Raw genomic sequence first — 26,713 nt, forward strand, 5'->3', positions numbered from 1 at the left:
TGCACTCCTCAGGATTGTGATCCACCAAAGAAAAAGGTAAGCATGAGTCCCCAAAGGCAGCCAGCATCCCAAGATAGGGAGGACAAAGAACCAGAGATAGGCTAATTTGGCTTTATGAGTAGAGAGTGATAATGGTAAAGACAATAGGATAAGGTCTCAAAATTCGGAACAGTGTTTCAATTCAACATTACTTTCTTCATAAATTGATATTTCTAAGGGAGAGCCAAGTATGGGTAAAATCTGAAAATGGAATAATATAAAAATGGGAAAGAGTTCCAATTTGGTACTCCAAATATTCTACCCTTAAAGAGACACAGAGGGAATAAAGAAATAATAAGTAAGGGTATAGTTCATGAATTGGAGACTAGAATTCAGAATAGACTAGAAAGGAAGAATAATAATGAGATCATAACAAAGGAAAACTTCTTGGGAAAGGGCACAGCAAAAGAATGTTGTTTAACTTAAGAGGTTCAAGAGGGAAGGGTGGGAGAAGGAAAGATTTTGAAGCATATTTGAGTGGGGCAAGAGAAGGTCATAAAAGGAAAAACACAAATAAATAAATAAAAATAAATTAATTTAAGTAAAGCCAAAGAATGAGAAAGGGGAGGTAAAAGGGAATAAAATAGCATCAAAGTAGTGTAAACAAATTGCAGGGATAAAGAAGGAAGGTGATGAAACTCAATACCAAAAAAAAAAAGAGGAAAATGCAAATCTAACAATTGAAATTTCAAATGTGAATGAGATTAAAGAGGCCAATAAAATGCAAGAGTGGCAGAATAGACAAAGCAATTTGATGTATATAAGAAACACATCTAAAAACCAGACATTTATGAAGCAAAAATAATAATAGGTATTGTTATTATAACTATTATTATTGTAACAAAAAGCTGGAACAAATTTTCCTATACAACACGTTGATCCAAAAAAGAGATATAATCATGTCATCAGACAAAGCAAAAAACTCAAAATTTATAATTTCAAGAGAGATAATCAGGGAAATATTATAGATAGGGAAATGTAAAAAAAAAATCAAGCATATACGTTTGAACAAAATGACAAAGCATTTAAATTTTTAAAAAAAGTTAATTGAATGGCAAAAAGCGCAGAAAACGACAAAAATAACTGTAGGAGACTTAATGTTCCTGTCTCAGAGCTAGCCAAATCTAATCAGAATTTAAACAAAGGAGATCATAGGACTGAACAGTTAAAACTGTTGGATCTAATGACTTATGGTGTCTTCTGAATGGAAACATTAAAGAAAATACATATATATATATTTCAGCACCACATAGTACCTTTAAAAAAACATAATTTCTTAAGGCAGTGGTCTCCAAAGTAGGGTGTGCATAAATATCCCATTGGGGTACAGAAAGATTAGAACTTCTATTTCTATTAATTTTTATTTAAAAAAATAAAAAATTGACTTTTACCAATATTTACTAAACATATCCTTTACAGACCACAATGCAGTAAAAACAATAATTAATACAGGGAACACAAGTAAAAGAAACAGGCTTAAAAGAAGAATTAAACTGCTGCAAAACTGAAAATTACGATTTTCTCAACTAGTGGACAAGAATAGAAACCAAAACCAGGTGGGCAAAATGGAAATATGATATGGTCAGGAATGATCTGAATTTATAACTCAGTTCAATTCTTTTCAAAGATATCCTTGTGAGTTTAGTGCCTCCATATTTTTTCATTGATACAAAACAGACTTCTCTGAAAGACTCAAAGACTGACCAGTACATGTGATTACAAGTTAGCTTTCTTACTCAGTCAAACGTGCATTCAAGGACAAGGAAAAAGGTTCTGTGAAGATTCCTTCCTAGTCTTTCCACCATGGAAATACTACTTTCCTTGATATTTCATAAATGTCAACTGTGGAGAGCTGTCAGTACTTTATCTATCAGAGGAGAGGGCATCAAGGACTGCTAAGGGTTAACTATTACTACTGGTTTACTGTATAAAATGGTGGTCTCATTACATGGATAGTAAATGAAAATGTTTCCTAGATTTATAGAATGGACTATATGTACTATGGAATAATACAAAAAGCCAAGATTGTGGTATGGCTCAATATACCAGTCACCCAGCCCTGCCATTCTTGCCCAGCTCACAGCTGGGAGCACACGCTGGTTTCCACAGAGTGATTTCTACAGGCTTTGAGGTACAGGAAGGAGTCATCTCTGGGAAGATGCTGTTTAAAGCCTGTGAGTGGGTAGCTGCAGAGAGGGACAAGTCTTTTCTGTTTTCACCTTCATTACCAACTAGTTCACAGTCCTGGACATTTGCTAATATCACACTCTTCAGTTTTAAAACCCAATTTCCTGGCAAAAATCTAAAGCCCTTTTTCCCCCCACTTTGAAAGCCACGTATTCTTAAATGGCTGCTTGGAAGACATTCTTTTTTTTTTTAAAAAAAGAGGGATATATGCAATTAAATCTCTTATATGAAAACATAGTCACAGCCTTAATCCATAAAACAAAAAGCAATTTGAAGAATAAAACCATATGTTTTCAATAATAGGTTATTTATCCAAAGGACAAACTTTCTTCCTCCTCCCACTTCACTTCTATTCTGGTCACCCTTGCTATACCATCCCTCAGCACTAGTTAAGATAAGTACCTCTTTAAAGTAAAGACAGTGGCACTAACATGCGTGCTGATGTTGTTAGGGATGGTCAATGAAAGATTCTCTGAAATTCAGGGAAGTACAATTGACCACCAAAGTAGACAGGAATTGGATGTGTGTGTTTTTTTTTTAAACAGTTAGGAACTAAATACAGCATCAGCATCTTATTCAGACACTTAATGAAAGGATGAGGACAGAGGGATCTCTAGCATTTAAGTGAAAACAAAAAATCCAGATTGTGAGGCTTCTCAATTCCAAAATAATATGCCAATAAAGTCCAAAATGGTCAGCTATATGAAGACTTTGTATCTCCAGGTTTCTCACCTGGGGTCAATGACATGGGAAATTTGTCTTGTAACTCTCTGCATGCCTGGAGGAGATCTGCACAATTTACCTGATGAGATGGATGGAGTCTGGCCCCAGAGCTATTTTAGCAGCAATTTCTAATAGCTCTCCAAACTGCTTCTCTATGGGCTAGCAGCCTGCCAGCGAAATTCCCCCACAATCTGTATGAGTAATATGTATAGTACATAGAGAAAGGGGACTGCAAAAGCAAGCAGCTGACACATGAAAAAGGAGTCCAAAGGGTTTTGGGCTACCTGGTGCCCAAGCGAGGAAATGGTGCTTTGGAGTCGATGGCTCATCCCCTTGGCCTTGTCATAGAGACCAAGAGAGTACTGCACCACCCAGCCAAACAAGGAAGCGAGGCTACCTGGAGTCCTCTCCACTGAGCTGGTGGTAGAGTCAGATCGTCCAGTTCTGTCTGCTGCGGCACCGTCCTGCAGGGGCCCTTTAGTCTCCTAGGAAAGGAGAAAAGGGTAAGACAGTCAATAGCTGACAGTTTCAGATTCCATGAAGGAGCAACAAAGTTTCAAATGAGATCTAGCCTAGAAGGACAAGAGGACCTGGAAAGTTGGCTTACCTTTAACTATCTCACCAATCTTTGCCCTCTGGTACTATACTACACTGTTGTGGGATTCCTCCACACCTGGTAATAATACACATGCCCTACTCAGACTCTAAAAATCACTAGATAAGATATTTTATGATCTGGACCAGATTCATCTTAGAAGTAACCAGGAGTCAAATTCTAGTTTCATCCAAGCTTTCCTTCCAGTTTTTCTCCATTCACAACGATGACAACCAGCATCACCACATCTTAGAGCTGAATATTGCTTGAAAGTTTACAAACACATTTCCTCAATACAACTGTGTGAAATAAACAGCACTTACAAGTTTTATTTCCATTTTACAGATGAGAAAATTAAGGATCAGAGAGATTTAAGTACTTAGTCCAAGATCATACAAATAGGGATGTGAGAGCCAAGAGATGAACCCAGATCTTTTCTGACTCATGCTATGGAATCTATTTCAGTGAGTGAAATCTATTTTATGAACAAAACTGAGGAAATAAGGGGGCCAGCTGCTGTTGCAAAAAAAAAACCCCAAAACAACCCTAACACCAAAAACCCAAAAAAACAATGTCCCCAAAACAGTAGCTCTCAGTAAGCAACTGACACCCTAAGTGAGTTGGAATTCATGAGGATGGTTAAAAGGAAGTAAAAAATATTTAACTTTTGTCTCTTCTCCACTTAGCCACATCTCAGAGTAAGCAGTGAGACCTCAAATGTGACTCCAATGACATTCCTAATGAGAACCTCATCTTACCAAAAGTGGAGAAGAAACTTAACTAAGCAGCATGAGTCCTATTTTATGTCATATAAATAATATTATAAGGACTAAAGCTGGAGAGACTGGCGTACCCATCTAATCTCCAAACCTTACCTACGTAGTGGGACTTAAAGAACCCAAAGAAAGCATAGAATCTGATTCCCTTTGAAATACTGTTTTCAAACTTTCTTTAACTGATCCTGGGTCCCTTTGACAGGGACTGTTTCTACCAGGTTTTCCTAAAGTTCCTGTCCTTCCTTAAGAGTTGCATATGATTTCACAAACAGCTATTTAACCAGTTCTATAATATTCAGTAAGTTATTACTTTATTCTAATACCTACCCTCACCCCACCCCCAAACGGTATTCAATGGTTCTCTCCCTCCTACCTCCCAATACCCAATGAAGTAAAATTAGATGTTACCTTTCCAGACAGAGGAGCCACTGCTGGTCTCTTCCTCTGTGCATATCCAGAAAGTCGGTAACAGTAGTGAGGTTTACAGTAGAATTTACCTGTGGGCAATATGAGATAAGGAAAGAAGTAAATGAAATTGTTACTAACTTGAAATCTGTGCCACTCTTTTTCCAGACAGTCCCGCTTCTCTTTTATCTGTGCACGTCCACTAGGTTCCTTAGCCTCCCTCCAGGACAATGTATGGAGACAATTGGCCCCTATAAGCTGATGCAAGCTAGTCTCTCCCTTTTCGCCTGAAGCAGAGGCCTATTTCATTTGGCATCTGAAAGTCACTGAACCAAATCCCAATCAGTTCCCAAAGCAGAGATTCGAGGCTTGCCTGGCATCATCTACAAACAAAGCAGTAGTGTATAAAGAACAAAGATTGGATCACATGGAAAGCTGGAAGTTGCATTTCTGGGGAAAGCAGTAATGAATATAACTAGAAGGGTGGGGGATGGAGAAGAGGGTGTGGGGCAGTGCTAAGCATGAATGCTGAAAGAGCCATTTTCAGAGAAACTGACAGTGCCTAGGGCACCTCAAAAAGTGAGAAGGTGAATTTTCTGAAATAGATTAGTGCTTCATTAGGGTTCTGCCCTTTGGCCTCTTCTGGGGAAGCAGTTATAGGATCTCCTTAAAGGTCCAACAGCCCCACGACCTCAATACTCCTAGAAACCATCCTTGAAAAAGGCATGATAAACTGGGTATTTTCCCTTAAAAAATGTTTTCTTCTCAAAGCCAAAATGAGATAACCTAAAAAATGGGGAGAAACAACAATGGACTGGAATGCCTTTTACTCTTCACCTGCTTACCTGCTCCACTCTTTCTTTTCCTTCAGAGATTTCCTCTTTCCCCTTTCACTGACCCCAAACAGGTCTACTGGGAGGGAGGGAGGCATACTTCATAACAGCTTTATAGTTAGTATAGTTAGTTAAAAAGTATTCATGCCCATAGAATATTTTCCCAGCTCACAAATTTTCCACTAGTTCCTGCCAGCTCAACTAGTGTCACAGAGATGATGCATCTGTTGTCAGGGACCATTAGTAGTTTAAAAGAATAACAATCTTATAGCTTGTATTTTTGGGTTGTAAATATTTTACTTGGTCATACTAGGACTTCTTCTAAGCTCTGGGCCTCTGCTTATTTGATTTGACTATGTTAGGAGGAAACATGGATTATACTTTTCATTTGGCCACCAGCCTCCTTAATGATGTGGAGTAAGTCACTTGACTTCTTTGAAGGTTTGTTAATATTCCCAGAACAGCGGGAGGCATGGAAAAAACGTATTTGATGACTATGAAATTTTACATTTGCTGTTTCCCTCTACTGAACTAATTGCCTCTAATTTTTAAGCATTTATTTTTGTTTTGTTTTTGTTTTTTTTTGTTTTTTGGCTAGGCAATGGGGTTAAATGACTTGCCCAAGGTCACACAGCTTCTAAGTGTCAAGTGTCTGAGGTGGATTTGAACTCAGGTCCTCCTGACTCCAGGGCCGGTGCTCTATCCACTGCACCACCTAGCTACCCCCCCCCTTTTTTTAAATTTTTAAGCATTTATTAAGGGCTTGCTAATTGTTCTAAGTGCTGGAGATACAAAGGCAGAAACAAAATAGCGCCTACCTTCAAGAACCTTACATTCTACCAGAGAGACAATCTGCATGTAGGCGAATAAATACAGGTAAATTTGGGTGAGGAGACTATTAATAACTAAGGCACTCAGAAGGTGTTAGTACCTTAGGCGAGCCTTAAAGAAAACTATGCCAAGATTCTAGGGTGTAATCTCATACCTTTAAGCATAAGTCAATAAACCTTATTTTGTCAGTACACGGGGCAAATGGGAAAAAGGGCATAAGTAGTAATAGCCATAATTTTATCACTTTGCTAACATAATGCCCATCTTTAAGGACTTCAAATACCAGAATTAAGCTCTTAGAGGAGGCAAAATGATGCTATAAAATAGGCCAAGAGTCTTGGCAACGACCCTAAATCTTACCTTGCAAGGTCACTGAGATTAAATTAAAAGAAAGAAAAAAAAGACAGTCATGTAGCTGGTGCTAGAGATTCTAGAAATACTAACAATAATTCAATCCCAAAGAATTTGCCCTTTTTTGTAGCTCATCAGCCTGATGGGTCTCTTTTGATAATAATCTTTTAATTGAATGTTCTTTCCCAGAATCTTCAATCTCCAGAAGCAGCTGCATCAGCCAAGCTCACTTCAAACCTGGCTCTACCCATGCCTCCCAGGATGACTTCTCCACCCCGCCCCCATTATGACACCTTCCCATCCACCCACCTTCTCCATTATTCAGTTACTTTTTATTTGTTGTTTATACGCATGACTCTTACATCTACTTATCTAGCCCTAACTGCCCTCTTGACCTCCAGTCCATCTCCGACTGCCTCTTAGTCACCTTGAACATCTCCAAACAGATGTCCTGAAGATAGCTTAAACTCAATATGCCTAGAACTGAACTCACCATCTTCTCCCCACTTCAACTTTCCTATCTTTCAACCTTCACTCTTGCTGGTGGGTACCATCCTCAATTGTCCCAGTTACCCACGCTTCTAAACTAGATGTCATTTGATCCCCCCCCATCTAATATCCAATCAGTTGCAAGTCCTGTTGTCCCTACCTTTGTAACATCACCTGTATAAGTCCCCATCTTTCCTCTGACTCTGCATGCACCCTGGAGTAAGTCTTCATTACCTTCGTAGAAGGTACTTATTAGTACCTTCATTAGCAGAATGCCTGGACTACTGCAATAGCCTGCTGGTGGGTCTGTCTGCTTCGAGTCTCTCCCCATTCCAATCTATCCTTCATTCTACTACTTAGCTGTCAAAGGTCCTCCTAAAGCACAGGTCTGACCATATCACCCCCTGCCCCTTCCCCTTCAATAAACTTCAATACATCTCCATACTTCCAGGATTAAATAGAAAATCTGCTGTATGGCTTTCAAAGCCCGGTATAACTTATCCCCTTCCTACTTCTTACACCTTTTTCCCCTCCACATAATCTGCAACCCAGTGGCACTGCACTCCTTGCTGTTCTCAGAGATGAGACATTCTGTCTTTGATTCAAAGGTGTTTTTGATGGCTGTCCCTTATGCCTGGAACTCTCTTCTTCCTCATCCTGCCTTCCTTCAAGTTCCAGCTAAAGTCACACCTTCTGCAAGAAGTCCTTCCCAGTCTTTCTTAATCTTGCACTTTCCCTCTTGAGACTACCCACAGTTTATCCTGTACATATCTTGTTTGTACAAGTGTACATTTTGTCTCCCTTATTAGACTATGAGCTTCTTGACAATAAGACTTTTTTTTCTGCTTTTCTTTGTACCTCCAGCATTTAGCAAAGCATCTAAAAAATGCTAGTTGACTGACTGCTACAAGTTAACATTTATTAAAGGCCTCTTGGGTGCCAGGCACTGTGCTAAATGTTGGGGACACAAATACGAAAAGACAGTCCCTGCCCTCAAGGAGCTTACAATCTGATGAAGGATGACAACACACACAATAAAGCTTGAAAGCTTGGGGGCAGGAGGACTAGGGGAACATACTTTGCAAGGGGGGGATTATGGAGAAATCCAAGAAAGCAATTGGGTGGGAAACAAAGAGCTAGCTGGTCTAGGCTCCTTCCTTAAATGGAGATTTTGGGAGGGGTTCATGACTCTGTCCTTCAGCCAGAGGGACAGAGAGTACTGATGTGGTATAAGTATCAAGGCTAATGCCTTCTTGTAAGGGGATGAGGTTCTTAGGGGCATGACAGAGAAGTCCAAAGGAGTACAGGTGGGTGGGAAATGTTGTCTTCTCCCATTAGACTATAAACTACTTGAGGTCAAAGAACTATCTTTCTTTTTGCTTGTATTTGTATCCCCAGCACTTTGCACAGTACTTGGCATATAGTAAACACTTTATAAATTACTCTATCTATCTGAAAATACATTCATTAGAACTTCAAAGACATAAATGAGAATCCAGGAAAAGGCAGCCTAAGTCTTATCACTGATTTTGTATGTGTTCCTTAGTTAAAGAACCTAAATGATATACGTTGTATGAGTAAGGAAAGTATGTTTAAGTAAATATAGAATGTCTACATTGGCAAGAAAATAAATGGTAGCTAAAGGGTAGGTCCAAAGACAAAGCAAAGCTATCACTAAGTAGCCTTCTTTCCTGAGTTGCAGTATCCACATTCCAGCATGTGCTGGAACTCCAAATACAACAATATCCTTAAGACACAATTGTAAGACTAGAGCTGTCCAGATAACAGGGAAAAGACATGACGTATTGTCTAATTTGGAGTCTTAGTCTTGAGAGTTGGCAACAACTGGAAATGAACTAGCTTTTGGCGAGAGATGAAGTGGTTTTTTTTTTTTTTTCTTAAGCATCTGAGTTTCAGTGAAAAGCCATCCTGGAGCAGAACAGAGGAAAATCTGGGATCTGGGCAAAATGGTGCACCTCTTTTAAAGTAGGTTGACTAAAACTGTACCTGTACCAGGTGATTAGTGTTGGAGAATGGATCAGAAATCTACTGAATATGGTACTATAGTGATCAGAAAGAGTTAATTCACATCAACATAGTAAGCAGTTTACTTCTTCCAAGAAGCAGCAAGGTCATTACGTCATTGTACAAATAAATAATACTTTACTAGAAAATCTGTATTTATTACCTTGTTTCTTCAGACTATTTGTGCAATGTCTTTTGTTTATGAATGCGAGTATGAAATAAATCACTTTTGCTTATTCCATTACCATTATTTCACACTGTATTATAGCATGACATCTAAGTATAAAAGAATATTTTTAAATGTATTTTCAACAGGGATGTTCTATAGAAAAATTAATAAAGTATGTGTTTCATGTTTAAAAAAAAATAGCATACCTCTAAAGTATATGTGATTGAGTTCATCAGTTTGATGTTATTACAGAATCTTTGAGATGGAATGTCCTTCTCATTCAATACAAGTAAACTTGCCTAAAACCTACCTAAATGTAATCTAATCTCTAACTGAAAATATACAATAACGATGAAACACTTCTCCCCTCCCCCCAAAAAAAGATAACCTGTTTGATTTTTAGATGGTTCTAATAGTGAGAAAGTTCTTCCTTATGCTGAGTTAAAATTTGTCTCCTTATATCATCTACCAACTTGTATTTCTGTATTGTCCAGGTATATACAATAAGCCTCATTCCCTTTCCACGTGACAGATTTAGAGTCGACCTTAGAGGTCACGGAGTTCAACCCTCTCACTTTACAAGTGAAGAAACTGAGAACCCAGAGAAGTTAAGTTAACCTTGCCCAAAGTTACACAGGTAGTAATAACATTAGGATTTGAAACCAGGATCTCTGTGACTCCAGATCTATCTAGCCTTCTTTCCCGTAGGGTCTCCTAGTCATTCTAAACTACCTAGTCTCTTTCAAAATAGGATAGAGTTAGAGTAAATTGCTTTAAAATTTCAACCATGTTCTCAATATAAAACTACTGAATGTAATAATTCCTTAGCGCGGCAACAACCAAAAATATCCCCCAAAAACAAAAAAACCTTTCCAGCTACATCTTAATCAAAATCAAATTTCCTTTTTTTTTCACTTTGTGTTCAGGAGAAGAAACAAGCAGTAACACGTTTCCTTAAAATCTTCTCTGAAAAGCAGAAGATCCATATTATCTGAGACAAATCAAACTGATGAATGGTCCTTTAAATTAAAGATCCATGCAGAAAAATATTGAGGGAGTGAATGTTGCCAGACACTGAGGTCCAAAGGGAGAATTTGCTACTGATAAATGGGGCACTAAAAGCCTTAGGCAAGAACTCCTCCACAACGACATGAGTGAGCTTCTTCCTAATTCCTCTACGAACTTGAGGTACCAGCCTAAGGCTGCTGCTGGCTATGAGGAGGCCAAAGAAAAGAGGTTTATGATCAGAGTAAGAAAGGCTCTAAATACAATCCACTTTCTTTCAGAGAATGAAAGAAAAAACCATCCCTACCTCAAAGGGATAAGCTTAAGAGACTTCAACTATTTCAGTAGCCAGCAGCCAAAGCCTGGATCAGCTCGTCCCCAGACTACCATGTTCAGCACCTTCAGGACAAAAAGCAGTTGGCTCTTGGCAGTACCGATAAAGTCACTAACTGTCCCGAGTCCACAAGGGAATCCAGGCCAGGCTCAGCAACATTTTACAGTCGTTCAAATATCTGAAGAACGTGTTTCCTTGAGATCTCCCTTATCCATACATAACAACCCTTTCTAGTTACCAGACCTGTATATCATACGACTTTCAGTGGACAGGAACTAGACTAGGTCTTTGGAGTCAGAAAGACCTAGGTTCAGCTAATTATAAGACACACGACTAACCAAATCACTTAATCTTTCTGTACCTCAATTTCCTCATCTATAAAACAGAGGGAGTGGGTCTGATTACCTCTAAATCAGGCCTTCACAACTGGCAGCCCGAGGGCTGCTTGCGGCTCGCCAAAGGATTTCCTGTACATACAAAGGATGTTTTCCTCTACGTTTTTTGTGGGCCGTCCAAAATCCTTTGGCATGCCGCAAGGTAAATGCAAGCTGTGCAGGCCTGCTCTGCATACTGCCTGCCTCTTCCAGCTCTAAATCTATGATCCCAAGTTTGCAGACTCATCCCTCTCCTCTCATTAGTCTGGTCTTCTTATTGAGCTCATCTCTACTCCTATTTTTGGCTCATTTTGTTCAATCATACCTACTCGTGGACCGAGGTTTAGAGGACAACTTTTTTTTTTTTAAAAGGCAATTGGGGTTAAGTGTCTTGCCCGGGGTCACACAGCTAGTAAGTGTCAAGTGTCTGGTCTGAGACTGGATTTGAACTCAGGTCCTCCTGACTTCAGGGCCGGTGCTCTATCCACTGCGCCACCTCGCTGCCCCGACAACTTCTTTTAAGAAGCTTCTACTTCACGTCTCATTGATTACTTCCTTTTGAAATCCTATGTTAATAGCCCTAATAATTTGTACTTTACTTAATTACATAATCTTGTGTTATTTGCTGTTTCATGTAGGAATCTTATCTCCCTAGACTGTTAGCTCCTTAATGGGACTACATTATTACTACCTTATAATATGGAGAGTCAATTATTTTCCCTTTTCCTGTCTTTCACAGCAATTTGGCACAATGTTGACATAAATGTTACAGTCACTTACAGAAATCTGGGCCTAGAGTCAAGAGGACCCAAGTTCAAATCCAATCTCAGACTCTTACTAGCTGTGTGACCCTGGGCAAGTCACTTAACCACTGTTTGCCTCAGTGTCCCCATCCATAAAATGGAGGTGAATAGCACATACCTCCCAAGGTTGTTGTGAGGATCAAACGAGGTAATAATTGTAAAGCACTTAGCACGGTGCCTGGCACATCATAAATGCTATATAAATGTTAGCTATCCTTATTATTGAGTGCTTAGTAAATATTACTGATTATCTGATTTAAAAGCAAAGTTCTTATCGGAGGAATCTTGAAGCAGATAGGTAGCACCGGAGAAAGAATTCTCTTACCTTCCCTGTTAATTATGTCCTATTAATCCTGTATATACTTCGTTTGCATATATTGGTTTGTTTGTCGTCTCCCCCATTATATTGTGAGCTCCTCAAAAGCAGGGATTATCTTTTGCCTCTTTGTATCTCCAGTACTTAGCACAGTGCCTGGGACATCAGAGGCATTTAAAAAAGACTTACTGATCGATAGAACATAAAAAATAAATAAATAAATAAAAGCAAAGTTCTATGCTCTGAGAATTTCTTGCATGCCAAAGCCCACTGTAAGAGGTTGCAATGATTTAAAGACACAAAGATAAGATCTGAAGTGGAGGAACTACCCAACTTCCTACTCTTCTGATACTTGCTCTCTCTTACTAATTAGTCCCCATTTAGCACATTAACAAATTTAAGAAAGTCTCTGGGAATAGCTTACAAGCAAATACTTTTTCCAAGTGAACACTAGGCACTCTAAATTTTCTTGCTTGATAACTAATTTATTCTTCTTGTTCCACTTTCCATCCAACATGCATATTCTCAAATCTGAAATAAATTGAGGCCAAGGTCTACCGGTGAAGCCTAAATACTTTCATACTCAAAGATGATATTGGATTATCTTCAGTGACAGGATAGGGGAAAAAAGGGGAATCTGATTAATCAACAAGCATTTAATTAAGTACCTATGCAAGACACTGCACTAGGTCTTAGGGATACAAACACCAAAACCAAAACGATATCTACATTCTAGGACTTAACCTTCTACCAGACAACAAAAGCATATAAATATATACGAAATACAAACAGTAAACGCAAGGTTGCTAAATACAAGGCATTTGGGAGGAATGAGAAAAGTCTTCCTGCAGAAGGGGTTATGTTGGCTACACCTTGAGAGATCCATGAGGTGGAGGAGAAGAGTTAGTATCCCCCAGACAAGAGGAATAGCAAGGACAAAAGCCTGGAGATGAAAGATGGAATGTGGAAGAAAAGAGAGAAGGCCAGTTTGGCTGGATCTTAAGAGTGTGGGAAGAGGAGTAATATATAAAAAAATTAAAAAGATAGGATGGATCAGGCTGTAAATCAGCCAATCGTCAATCAATCAGCATTTATAAGTACCTATGATGTGCCCGGCACTATTTAAGTGCAGGAGATACAAAAAGGAGGCAAAACAAAGTGGCTATCATCAAGGACCTTACAATCCATTGGGGAGACAACATGCTAACAAATACGTATAAATAAACTATATGCAGGATAAACAGGAAATAATTAACAGAGGGAAAGTACTAGAATTAAGAGGGGTTGGAGGAATGCTTCCTGTAGAAGACAGGATTTTAGTTGGGACCTAAAGAAGTCAAGGGGGCAGCTAGGTGGCGCAGTGGATAGAGCACTGGCCCTGGAGTCAGGAGGACCTGAATTCAAATGTGGCCTCAGACACATAACACTTACTAGCTGTGTGACCCTGGGCAAGTCACTTAACTCCAATTGCCTCACCAAAAATAAAAAATAAAAAAAAAAGTCAAGGAAGTTAATAGTCGGAGTTGAGGTGGGTTTCCAGACATGGGGGACAGTTAGAGAAAATGGCCACAGTTGAGAGATTAGAGTGTCTTATTCATGGAACATCCAAGAGGCCAGCATCACTGGACTGAAAACTATGTGTCAGAAAGTGTCAGGAAAGATAGGAAAGGGCTAGATTAAGAAGGGCTTTGAACACCAAACAAAGAAATTTTTATTTGCTCTTGGAAGCAATAGGCTTCATAAAATAAAGGAGTTCAGATTTTATTCCAGAGATAATAGGGAATTATAGGAATTTTTTGAGTAAGGAGGGATGTGCCAAGATCCTTACTTAAAGAAAATCACTTTGGTAGTTGTATGAAGAAGGATGGATTGGAATGATGAGGGATTGGAGGCAGAGAGACCAATTTGGAGGCCATTGTAATAATCTAGATAAGAGGTGATGAAGGCCTCAACTAAGGCGAGAGGAGGGACTGGATACGACAGACATTGCAGAGGTAAAAACAGCAAGATGTGGAAAGAGACTGGATATGTGGGGTGAGGGAGCATGAGGATAATGCCAAGGTTTTGAGCTTGAGGAGACCTGAAGAATGGTGTGACCTTCAACAGAAATAGGAAAATTTGGAGAAGGGATAGGTTCTGTTTTGGACACATTGGGTTTGAGGTATCTCTGGATCATCAGGTTTGAAATGTCTACTAGGTAGTCATGATTCAAGATCAACACAGGAAGTGACTGGGGCTCCTTATATGCATCTGAGTTATCTACATAATGATAATTAAATCTATAGGAGTCAATGAGGTCACTAAGAGGGGGAATATAAAGTAGAAGAGCACCTAGGAGAGTTTGTTTTTGCTTTTCTTCAACATTGGCAATCTCATCCAGGCTAGAAGTGTAAGGGGCCACTCATGGCCCTAATCCAACTGCTGATCTGCATGGAAGCTCTGAACTGTTCTCAACCTGGTCAGTTTATCCCTCCTTAGGCAACTTGGTAGTCTCTCACTCCTAGAGGTTCACTATGTTAATGCCAAACATTGTAAATACTCGATTGGATCAAATGAGATAATATTTGTAAAGTACTTAGCATATAGTATTTAGCACATGGTAAACCTTATATAAATGATAGTTATTACCACCACCAACATCATCATCATCATCATCCCAATAATGCTCAGAACTCCTGAATTTAAGGGATTTGACTATCTCAGCATTCCCCAGTAGCTGGTGTTACAGGCATGTACCACCATAATCAGGCTCAGAACAGTCTTGAAGGATACCCATGCAATATGAATAATGAACTCCTAATGCCCAAGACTAGAGAAGAAAAGTTGCTCCTTACCATCCTCTATGTCGTATGCATAGCAAGACAGGCGTAGGGTAGTAGCGCAGTATTCACACTTAAAGCAGCTTCGATGGAAGAACTTCCCTTCAGCACTCAGCCTCTCCATCACATAGACTCGCTTATGGCAGAAATAGCAAATATCACTGCCTCCTATATTCTGGGGGAACTCCTTCTTCAATGAGCCCTATGGGAAACAGGATGGGAAGAAGAGGAAAAAACAGGTCAGAGTCCCTGGCTCTTGTGGTTACCTGCACTCCAGAAAGGGATATCTGCAGGTGTACATCGTCCTCTGTACCACTAACCAGTCCTAACCAATGAAGCTACAATGAGATGGGGCAATCAAATGATTAGAGCATCATTCAGTAGGAATCCTGGCTTCTCAAAGTTTGAGGGGCATCCTTCCAACACACTTCATTTTACTATGGAAGCCGTTGTTCATGTTCACTGCACCAAGGTGGAGTAAGTATCATGTCCCTAGCATGTGATAGATGCATGAAAAAATATCAAACTGAAGAGGGCAGTCATGGAGAGATGTCACTCACTTTCAGATGAACACTCCCATACTTGTGTTCTTTCATGAATTAGCATTTGTGAAGAGAAAAACTCTTTCCTAGAATAAGACAACTTAATATTTCCAATGCTCATACATTTCTTATGGATATGGGGTATTTTCAGCTTCATATTTACTTATCAGAGTTCAAATATTCTTAAATTTAAAAAAGTAAATCACACCAGTCTTTGGCAGTCCATAGAATCATAAATATACGAGGACCAGTTCACTTTACCATAGCTTTATGTTATGTCTAAACACACAGTACCCTTGGAACATCTCTTACCAGTTCCTTCTTGTCTAGAAGGGTTTTGGGCTGTTCTTTCCTTTGAAGCTGATTGGCTATCTGCTCAGCCAATGAGCTCACTCCGCCCGTGTACATCTTTATATACTTCTATTGGTTGGAGGACATAAAATAACCAGGAAATTAAGGAAAACGAGAAAACAAAAAAATAAATTAAGAAGATAGGAAATAAGTTTTTAAAAAATATAAAGTGAGAAAAAGGTGCAGCAGACAAACCATGCCAGCACAGTGCCTCAAAGCAGGATAACTGGGTGGTAAGAAGGGAATGGGTGTCAGTGATGACATAAAAGCTAATTTTAGCACAACTGTCAAAAAAGCATCAAGAATTATGTTAACTACATTGAAACCCAGTAATCACTCCTTCTGGAGAATTTCAGCACTTGGAGAAGAGATGTACAAAAGACAAAAGGGGATAAAAAGGGAATCTAATAACAATGGGAACTATATACAGAGGTCAAAAGGACTTTGTCCCATCCAGACACATGGTTCCACCTTTGGAGGGTTTTTCTACATCTAGAATATATCACTCCTTTCAAGGCTCCTTAAAACCTCTTTCTACATATAGAAAGTAGGTGACAATCTCCAATTATACTCCTAATGATTTAATACTATCAGTTAAAGCCTGAAGGTTCTTTACAGGTTATTTAGTCAAACGCCTCTCCTTTTACAAATGAGGAAGGTAAGGCCCAGTTAAGTGAAATGATTTGCCCAAGATCACATGGTGAGTGGCAATGACAGAAATAGAATGAGAATTCAAGTCTCTTGCTTCCCAGGCCAATGTTTTTAAAAACTATAACCATGTTCCCTTCTTCTCAGTGGCAGCCTCAGCATCTATTTGAACCTACAAACACTCCCAGTTTTTATCTGGAAGAACCACACACAGCTGACTGCTGCTTATACTCATGAAAAATCAGGAAGAGTACATCCACACAAACATCTTTTCCAATCAAGGTACCATAGCCAAAGCCTCCTTGGCTGGGATGGATATTCTTATTGAATGCTATAGCATATATAATCATTTGTTCAATGAGTTCAAATTTGTCTTGGAAAAACTGAGATATTTCTGGTCTAGGACAAAAGTGTGAAAGACATCGAAATAATCTATTATTTTAGGCAAAAATAATGGAATAAACAGAGATAATCCCATCAAATCTTAGCACAAAACACTCCGTTTATATCTCTTAGACTTAGAAGCTGGTTGAAGAACTGCAGAGACTATACAGTTTCAGTTCTGAATGTTTGTTTTGTTTCATTATATGAATACAGGTTGCTGTATACTCAGCCTTCTAATTTCTCTTCGTTCAATTCAACCTTCCATATGGATAACGGCCTAGATCCTGACATATAATGTTACTGCTACATGTCACTTAAAAGCAGAGAGCTCCAATCTGTTGTATATGTGCCAAAAGCTGGAGGCCTTATCTTTAATTCCAACTCTAAGAGCCATCCAGAAGTAGTAGTCATGCTAAGGTTACTTTTAGTTTAGCAACTTTTTGAAGGAGAAAGAGTGTATAGTTTGACATGAGGACCTGAGTGAGCTGTGTAAACAAGGGAAGTGCTTACTCTGGGAAAGAGCTATAACGATATGAATGCCAGAGTACAACCAGATACAGATAAGAAAGTAATTATCCATGATTTAGTTGAGATTGGGGAAATCACTACAATCTTCAGTCTTAACAGAGTAGCATATTTCAAAGGACTGGTGCCATTAATCCATTAGTGATCTCTGTATCTTCACAACATTGTTCCTATTAGAAGTAATGAAAAATGAATGGCTACCAAAGCCAAAGTTTTAAGAATTAGAGACAAGGGAGAAACTTAGGCCTAGAAAAGACAAGAACAAACAGGGATGACAAGGTAGTGCAATAATAAAAACAGAGGTAACAGGTAAGTATATTATCTTTCATTCCACAGCACACAAGATCAAGCATAGACCAGAAACCAAAAACATTGGACTAGGAAATAAAGCAAGCTTTCTTCGAAGATTTAGGTTCTCCCAGGTTTGGCCACAGCACTAATATCTTGACCAATAGTCCGTTCAAGTGATTATGGTCCAGGACCATCCTTGTATTTCAATTGGGTTCATTTCAATAGCAGCAATATGTTAACAATGGCAAGCATTTCTGAGGAAGTGGTAGAAACTTGAATTCTATTTGCCAATTTTCTTCATTTTGCTGTTATGGAACTGTTACAACTTAGTAATATTTAAGATTACACACATGCATACACATATAACACTAGTTTGGTACAAATACAAAGCAATAAACAAAGAAGAAAAAGACCTAATTTTCCTATAAACCATCCCATAACCTGATGAATTCTAGTATGCCAAATGGCAGGATCAATTCCTTATAGACCAAAGTCAGATACGACCAAACACATACAACCATAAACATACCATTCACTATGCTTCAAATTCCATTACAATAAATATTACTACATATTTCTCTTTAATGAAAAATTTCCCAATCGTTTAGCTGATCTGGTTTTCTAATAAATATTTGCCAAAACAATTCTGAGGCAATGAAAGATTGAAATTACTTCATCAGTATATGACTTATATTAAATATAGAATGATCAGAGTATGCTAAAGTTAGAAGCTTATTTCACTCATTTATTCATCACACACACACACACACACACACACTCTCTCTCTCTCTCTCTCTCGCTCTCTCTCTCTCTCTCTCTCTGGTTCTTAAAAAGGAGATAAACCAGAGTCAGAGGTTCTGTCAACTGCCCCAGGGACAGAGACCTCTTGTGACTGCATTAGTTGGTGTGAGGTGAGCAAGGGTCATACATTCAACTGTGGTTTTGCCAAAAGCCAGGCATGCTACCTGTCGGAGAGAGTCAGAGGAGGGTGAGGCAGGGCGGTTGGAGGAACGGAGGCTAAGGGAAAGCTCCCATTGCTCAACAAAAAATCGACGAGAAGGTTCAGTTTCTTGCTAAAAAAAAAAAAAAAAGGAGGAAAAAAAATCAAAGGAAGTGTTAAATTCAGAGTTCAAACCTGATCTGAGAGGAGACTTAGCCTTATTAAATTCCTTAGCCTCAGAATAATGTTTAAATCACAGAGAAGCAGGAGAGAAGCATCCTTGGCTTCTGGAAGCCAGGGTAAACTCAAACTACTTCAGGCTACTACTACTCTTGAATCTAGACAGAAAGCAGAGCCAGTAAGCCACCTAAAAAAACAAGTTTGTGTCCACAGTACCAGTAATCTCACAGTTGAAAGGCTGGTCAAAGACCCTCTAGTTCAATCTGTTCTTGAACATGAATCCTGATGACAACATCAACAAGCAGTCCTCTGGCCCATCACTTAAAAACCTTTTGTGAAATGGAGTTTCAAGGTCTATTCAGTCTTCTTTTGGACAGCTAAGACAGCTAGAAGTTTGTGTCTACATTGTGCTTAAATCCGTCTTTCTGCAATTTACACCCACTGCTTCTAATTCTGCCCTCTGAGGCCAAGCAGAACAAGTGAAATTACTCTTCTATGTAAAAGCCCTTCCTATCATTCTATCTTGAAGGCACCTATCACTCTAAATGAGAAGCCATCAGGTCCTTCAACAGATCCTTGTATAGAGAGGGAGGCCCTTCAGCTGACTGCTCTCCTCTGGAGATTTTCTAGCTTATCCTTCCTAGAAAGGGGAACATACAACGAAATATAATCATCTGCATGTAATCGTTCTTCCTCATGGCTGCTACACTCTAAGAAAGGGACACACAAGGCAAAAAAATAAGAGGTGAAGGGAAGAGGTAGCCTAGAACGGGCACCTACAACAGGTGAGCCCATTTACACACTCAGAAAAGTTTCTCCACTAGACATAGTAGGGTTACCCCCTGAGCAAAGTGGGCTTCTCCCACCAGCTTTACAGAGAGCACAACTAAAGGAATTAATCAAATGCAAAGAAGGGAAGTTATCCCCTTCTCTAAAAGGGTCAACACCTGCTGTTTTTCCTCTTTTCTGCTAATCCTCAGAGGAGTATCAGATCCATTAATCATGCTTCTAGCTGAAGCTCGAAGAAAAAAACCAGGATAAAAATCCCAAGCCATTGACCCCTTTATTTACTATATAAAATATCGAAAGATCCAATCAAAAGGTTTGATATTTTTATGACGTGGTTAGCTAAACCTGGAACTTTTCAAGCCTATGCAATCCATTGATAAGCTATTGATTCTTAGAGGTCCAAGACTAATGGGTGGATTTAACATGACAGTCCCCTGAAGGAAGTGTGAAGCAACATATTGAAGTGATCACATACTTTCTGCTAATGCATCTCCAAGGAGACCCATCCCCATCACCCCCTACATCTTTTTTAGTAGACAAATGGATGAGAACAATACTGGGCAGCAGTCATCTAACGCTTGATTGGCCTTTGCTCCAGAAGCAGGGGCAACTGGCATTCCCTGTGGTCAATATTCAGGGTAACTTCAACTAGAAGGCCACCAGAAAAAACTTGGTGAGATCACTGCAGGAAGTAGCAGTACAAGAAAGAAAGAAAGAAATTAAGAGGAAAAAAATAAGCCTCCCTCAGGAGGGAGAACTGGCAAAGATAATGTTATTCAGTGAAGGGAAAGGAGATGTAAGGGAAAGTAAGGTCACAAGCAAGATAATGAACAGGGCTTGAAGAGTCACCGAAAATAAGGTCCCTCCAAAATAATTGGACTACAGCCCAGTACATTAATGGAGCCAAAGAATTAGTTTTTTCCAAAAAGAAATGAAAAACGCATTCAACTCATTATCTTCTGAAGGCAAAATTCCAAGACATGTCTTTTCTCTACCCCTCACCTTTTTATCTCTAAATTCTAATCCCACTAAATACAAATGACCAAAAGAAACCTCAGCTCCCCTTCACATATAGGGCACCACCTTCTCAGTGGAGTTAACTTCCTTTTTGAGAGAATGTCAATCTGGACTGCTATTTAAATAGAAAAGTTAATTTTATAAAGGACTTGATAAAAACAGTAGACTTAATAGAACTACAGCCTGCAGGTTATGAAGAGACAAGATGATGTCTTTCAATACTCATTTCATCCTCTATCACGCACTTCAACTGTTGCTATCCGCAACAGCTGATATACACACTACTAGCTTTTTTTCTTCTCCTAATTCAAAGAAGAGGCTGAGGCAGAGGGTGAGGCATGAGACTAGTCTGGTTCCATAGATACTTGAATATAAATGAACTGCCAGCCCTAAATGTATTCTTATATATCTAGAAACAAAGCAAAGAGAGAACAAACAGAAAGACTTTGTTGCATAAACTCAATGGGAAGTGATCATTTTTTACATCCTCCATATACACTTAGATTGAATGGCAATTTCTGCTAATGACAAATTAAGTAATTCTTGTATTCAAGATGTCCATTAAATATTATTTCATTAGTCAAATTTTCCAATGACAAGGTTCTGTGTTTGAGTCCTGATTTTCCAACTGACCATTCAAGTAACTCAGTAAACAATTTACATTAAGTCTGTCTCTAGTATTCCTTCTCTTCTCATCTCCTTTAATTAATTTAATTAAATTTCATTAATTAATTCTCAACAATGGTAAGAGCTCTGGCTTCTCCAATACCTCTATGTGTCCCTATGCCCAATATATTATAGCTATCAAAATGGCAGCGTGTATGACATTTGCTTAATAAACGTGCTCTCAAAAGCTCACCCATGGAATTAGCCATTTATGTCCCACTGTAGCTATAAGACACTTAGAGAGAATGAGAGACATGACCATAAGAGAGGACAGATAACAGGTGGAAAACAGAAAACCATCAGGCTTGTGTAGAGCAGCAGAAATATCTACATTATCATTAGCATAGAGTCTGAGTGCTGTGTTGTCCTGGGAGCATCGTCTGTGCTAAATCTTCCTCACTGACAAATTCCAAATGAAATCTGGTTTTTGTTTGAGTAGCAAGAGTGCAAAAAGCAACCAAGAGGGCATTCTACCATCTGCTGTGCCTCCCCATCATTTTGTACCCCATATGTGTATATGTGCTCTTAGCACCCCATGCGATGGGTTCATGCTTTTTACCCTTTCATATTGAGGACTCTGCTTGCCACGGTTGTCAGCATCAAGATCCCTGTACATCTGTAGGCAACAAAGTGTAAACTTGAGCACCAGCCAAAGGCTTTATTTGGACATACTAAATGACAGTGAGAAATGAGACTGGAAAAAATTCACTGTGTTAATTTCAAACATATCTGTTCCCTCTTCCCATGCCTCCCTCTCCCCAAAAACCTTAAATCCCATCTGCAGTAAATCCCACACACAAGGACAAATCTGTGTTCATGGCCAGGGTGTCCAACTTTAGGTCAAGTAAATAAATTAAACTATAGTTAGTACGAAGGTGGAACAAACTAGTATCTTTCACACGGTGGCAGGAGAGCAAAGAAGTTAAACAGAAGGGTTTAAAAAAAAAAAAAGGGCAGGTTAGAAGAGTGAAGTTTTCCAAATCAGATAACAGAAAGGAAAGGCAGTGAGTTGGAAACTGGCTAGAATAAATGACCACTACAAACAGTCCAGAGGAAACTCTAGGGTGGGGAGTGGTCCCCACCCTAGAGGAACACAGGGCCAAAACTTTAATCTATTTAAAGGACAGATGGAGATAGGATAGAAATACATTTTAGTAATCTTATCACTGAGCAAGGAGATAGTAAACCTTAAAGAGGAATATACAATTGGCTCAGTTTAATTAGGGAAGCAACTGACACAGATTTGGGGTTGGGGCAGGGAATAATTTTCTATGGCTAAAGGCCCCCCCCCCTTTTTTTTGGCGAGGCAATGTGACTTGCCCAGGGTCACACAGCTAGTAGGTGTCAAGTGTCTGGTCTGAGACTGGATTTGAACTCAGGTCCTCCGAATTCCAGGGCCGGTGCTCTATCTATTGCACCACCTAGCTGCCCTGGCTAAAGGCCCTGAAAAGACTAAGCATTCAATTTGAAATTATGTAGTGGCTGAAGAAGTGATTCAAAGTTGCTGCTATATGGACTTTCCTGGCACACAGGTACATGGCCTTAGTAGGATGCCAAAGGTAAAAGACACAATAATTCACTACATCTTTTAAAGATTCAGTTCTTGGACCCAAATACACAGGTGCTTCTAATTGCCTTCAAATAGACCATGTAAAAACCAAATGGCAGAATTAAGTGGATACTCTAAAAGGCATCTCCAGTTTTATTCAACAGAGGTGAGAGGGATGTTTTTAGTTTAAAATTATCTATTTCATAGGTAGTCCTGATAATACACTCAAGGGTTTTAAAACCACATATCATTTAAACAGACCATCTTAGATGAGGCAACAACTTCCTTCAGAATCATTATATTCTGCCTCAGAAATCAGAATTCACAGGATTCTACAGGTGTTACTATTGATGGCCAGAAAAATCCTATCTGTAAATACGCTTTTTAAAAAGCTGCTCTAAGAAATATATCCTTGGCACAATTGTTACTGTTCTCATTCTAAATTCGTTATACAACACTCTCTGAAGTGGTCTTGTACTGCCTGCCCTGAGTCAGGGGAATGTGGAAAGTGGACCATTCAATGGATTAACAGGAAGTAGGCACATTTAGGGGTTTTCATGACCTCAGCAAGAATAGGATGCCCTAATGCTTTGGAAATGCCCATCTGACTTTATTCCACTGCAGAGACAGAATATAAAGAAATGGCAACCCTGACCTGAGTTACATGCAGGTTATGCCCCACCTAATGTTAACTAGTTCTGTGAAAGTATAACTTTAGGTCAAATGATGTTATGAGGACAGTTAATTGAAAAGAAACAACAGAATCTAGGATCTCAGGGTTTCACAATTATGTTTTACAACTTTCCCATGAGGTTTGGCTACAATATATAAGATGTCATTGAAAAATGTTTGTTTGCCCAACTTCATCACAGGGCATGCCTGTAACATAAAATGAACCAATTTGTCATTCCTTTACTTGGGACTTTGTGCCCTTAGTCTGGTGACATTCTTCATCCTTTCTATTCATTTTCAAAGTAATATGAATTTTGATATGAATTTTGTAGGAAAAAGGAATCATTCAGGGTCTGAACAGTCAGGAATTACATAGTTTATAGCAATGAAGATAAGTAGTTTGGATTTTGTAAAGCTCTCATTAATAGGAGGGACCACTGAAGTGGTCACTAGTCTAGCCGCCTGCACAGGTGAGGAATACAAGAAAAAGGGAAGAGAGGGCATGCAGAAAGGATCACCTGTTGACCGCAATATAATTGAGAAGAAGGTGGAATGGAGGGAGAAGAAAGTGTAATCACTTTTTTCGGGCATGTTCGAGAATACTCCTTTCGCCGTCGCTTTTGCATTAACAAGACACACAAAGAGGGAAAAAAAAAAACATTGAAGCTGGTCGGAAAATACAGGCTAGCTTTGGAAAGGCTAAGGGGCAGCCTCTGACAGATTACCAAGAAGGGTTTCTTCCTCTGCCCTTTCTACATCACTAAGAAATCATGGTACAGTCAAGAAGAGAAGCTAGCTTTTCATCTTCAATGCCCCCATCAGATTTGCATTTCTAAAAGGGCTAGCTCACAGGCTACCTAATATGGAGGAAATTTTAGTTAAAACGTACTATGCATTCAGAATTGAACAAAGATAAGAAGGTGAATAATGGTACACCAATAATAAATTTACTGTGTAAAACCCCTGAACTATACGTAATAAATTCACAAAATTTCACATAAAATCCAATTTTTCTGTCCTTTGTATATAGAAAAGTTCATGGTTATTAATGATTGTCAAGTTCAAAATAAAAGCAAATATAAGAACAAAACAAACAAAACCCTCTGCGCTAATCAAGTGAGGCACTTTCTATATCACTTGATTTGGTCACTTCTTGGCTACTTCAGAATCAGACCATCTGCACTCCAGCCCCTAGAACCATTCTGAGTTCTGAAAAGTGAGCTTGGAACTGGACTTCCATATCATTTCTTGGCCATTTCCAAAACACACTAATATATAACTGTCTTTCCCACCCTCTTTCTCTGTTGTCTTCTTCCTACATTAGAATAGTAAACTCCTTGAGGGCAAAGACTTTCTTATCGCCAGCTCTTAGCATGGCACCTGGTAATCTCAAAAGCCCTGTGTTTAAATCCTGGCTCTGTCCCTTACTAGCTGTGTGACCCCTGCCAAGTCACTTAATCCCTCTGATTCAAATTTTCCTCATCCATCAAGTAGGAATGACATCTGCAATACTCAATGACTCAAATACTTAAAGCCATGAGGATAAAAGAATAATAGCTAACATTTATATATTGTGTAGATTTGTAAGGTTTTTTTGTATATATTACCTTAATTGAAATGAGATAATGTGTAAAGCAAAGCACTACATATAAGCTATTATTACTTGGTGGCTTTATTAAAATATTAGAAGATGGGATGGTATGGTGAAGATTAAGAGTTTAACTATTGGTTGTTAATCACTATGGCTAGAATACTGGCCTAGATTGGGAGTTCTTAACTGGGGGGTCCCTTGAACCTTAAAAAAATTGACAAATTACATTTCAATATAATATAGTATATATTCATATATTATACTATATGTTTCAGTATAATATATTTCTTTGTAATCCTGTACATTTTGTGCACTTGAAAACATTATTCTGAGAAGGTGCTCCTAAGTTTTACAAGACTACCAGAGGGGTCTACAACACAAAACAGATAAGAACCAACTGATACTTGAATGACAATCAGCAGCAAAGCAGAGACTCAGAAACCATCTGTAATACCATCGTGCCATTTCCTCCATCTTCAGTGGTCCTTTCTACATATTCACAAAGTTCTGGGATTACTGCCAAAGGACTACAATGAAATAGAAGAAGGAGGATGTAAAAACAAACCACATTTCACCCAACTGAACACCTTGGATATCCTGTCCCTAGCTTCTTTCCCCCATTCCCTCCTTTTTAGTCATTTCCTGCAAGAACCCCGACTGGTTCCAAGACATTTGCTGCTTCCTCTTTGTATTTACATTTTCTAGTGACCTTCCCAGAAGCTTTTTTTTTTTTTGTCTCAGACTGAGAATGATTATGCAGGGTTCTGCCATGAGGCAGGTGCTGCCCTGCTTAGAGCGTCTGATTCTAGTGGAGAGTACAGTCTGTGAGAAGTACAAGTCCCAGAAAAAAGCATTTTCTAATTTACTCAGGCCTTGCACAGCGGGGCAAGCCCAACCAAACCCACATCACATACAAAGGGTACCTAAAGGACATATTTCTGAAGTAAACATGCAAAAGAATGTAGAGAGGGGGAAACGCAATGTTTAAACATGGAGGTCGTTCATTTCGTCCTTCTGCTTCGCCCAAAGAGAAACTGCTCCTTTGGCCAACTTAGCCAATGCAGCAGTACTTTACATCCCTTTCTTGACTCCTGCCCCCTCCCTGCCATCTGAAATACCTGGAAAGGGAAGACCACACCCTAAGTCACAAAGACCTGCTGTCCATCTCACATGGGTAATGGGACATGGAGGTAGAGAAGCAGTAAATGGAAGGAGATTTTCTACAGTACCAAAAAACTCCTGTAGTATCTAGAACACCATTACTCTATCCTACACTTTTCAGATGATAATTCTAGATGAAGATCCCATCCTCTGCTTTTCTTCTGGAAAAAAAAAATCAGCACGCAAATTTTAGCAGTGTGTGCACACGTGTATGCGTTTGTGCGCGCGCGCGCACATACACACATACACAAGAAAGGAGCTGTATTCTTCTCATGAATATTCTTTTACAACCATGTAAAACCATTTCTCAAAGAAATCTGTTGCATGTGAGAA

At 39.1% G+C, this 26,713-nt stretch overlaps 1 protein-coding gene across 2 annotated transcripts in view; it reads right to left on the reverse strand.

The window, feature by feature from the left end:
• Nucleotides 1-26,713, reverse strand: part of MICAL3 (microtubule associated monooxygenase, calponin and LIM domain containing 3) — a 240,384-nt gene that overhangs the window by 100,414 nt on the left and 113,257 nt on the right. Inside the window, exons 18-24 of one of the 2 annotated variants that reach the window (XM_027857318.1) lie at nt 24,147-24,245; nt 21,967-22,023; nt 18,781-18,888; nt 15,929-16,036; nt 15,090-15,276; nt 4,729-4,817; nt 3,347-3,434 (exon numbers count right to left, since the gene is read on the reverse strand). In XM_027857318.1, the coding sequence (XP_027713119.1) occupies nt 3,347-3,434; nt 4,729-4,817; nt 15,090-15,276; nt 15,929-16,036; nt 18,781-18,888; nt 21,967-22,023; nt 24,147-24,245 (736 nt within the window). The remainder of the gene's footprint in view (nt 1-3,346; nt 3,435-4,728; nt 4,818-15,089; nt 15,277-15,928; nt 16,037-18,780; nt 18,889-21,966; nt 22,024-24,146; nt 24,246-26,713) is intronic. The other variant, XM_027857317.1, reaches the window with a different exon arrangement.

Source organism: Vombatus ursinus, unplaced genomic scaffold (genome assembly GCF_900497805.2).
Source record: "Vombatus ursinus unplaced genomic scaffold, bare-nosed wombat genome assembly UNPS02012082.1, whole genome shotgun sequence".
NCBI lineage: Eukaryota > Metazoa > Chordata > Mammalia > Diprotodontia > Vombatidae > Vombatus > Vombatus ursinus.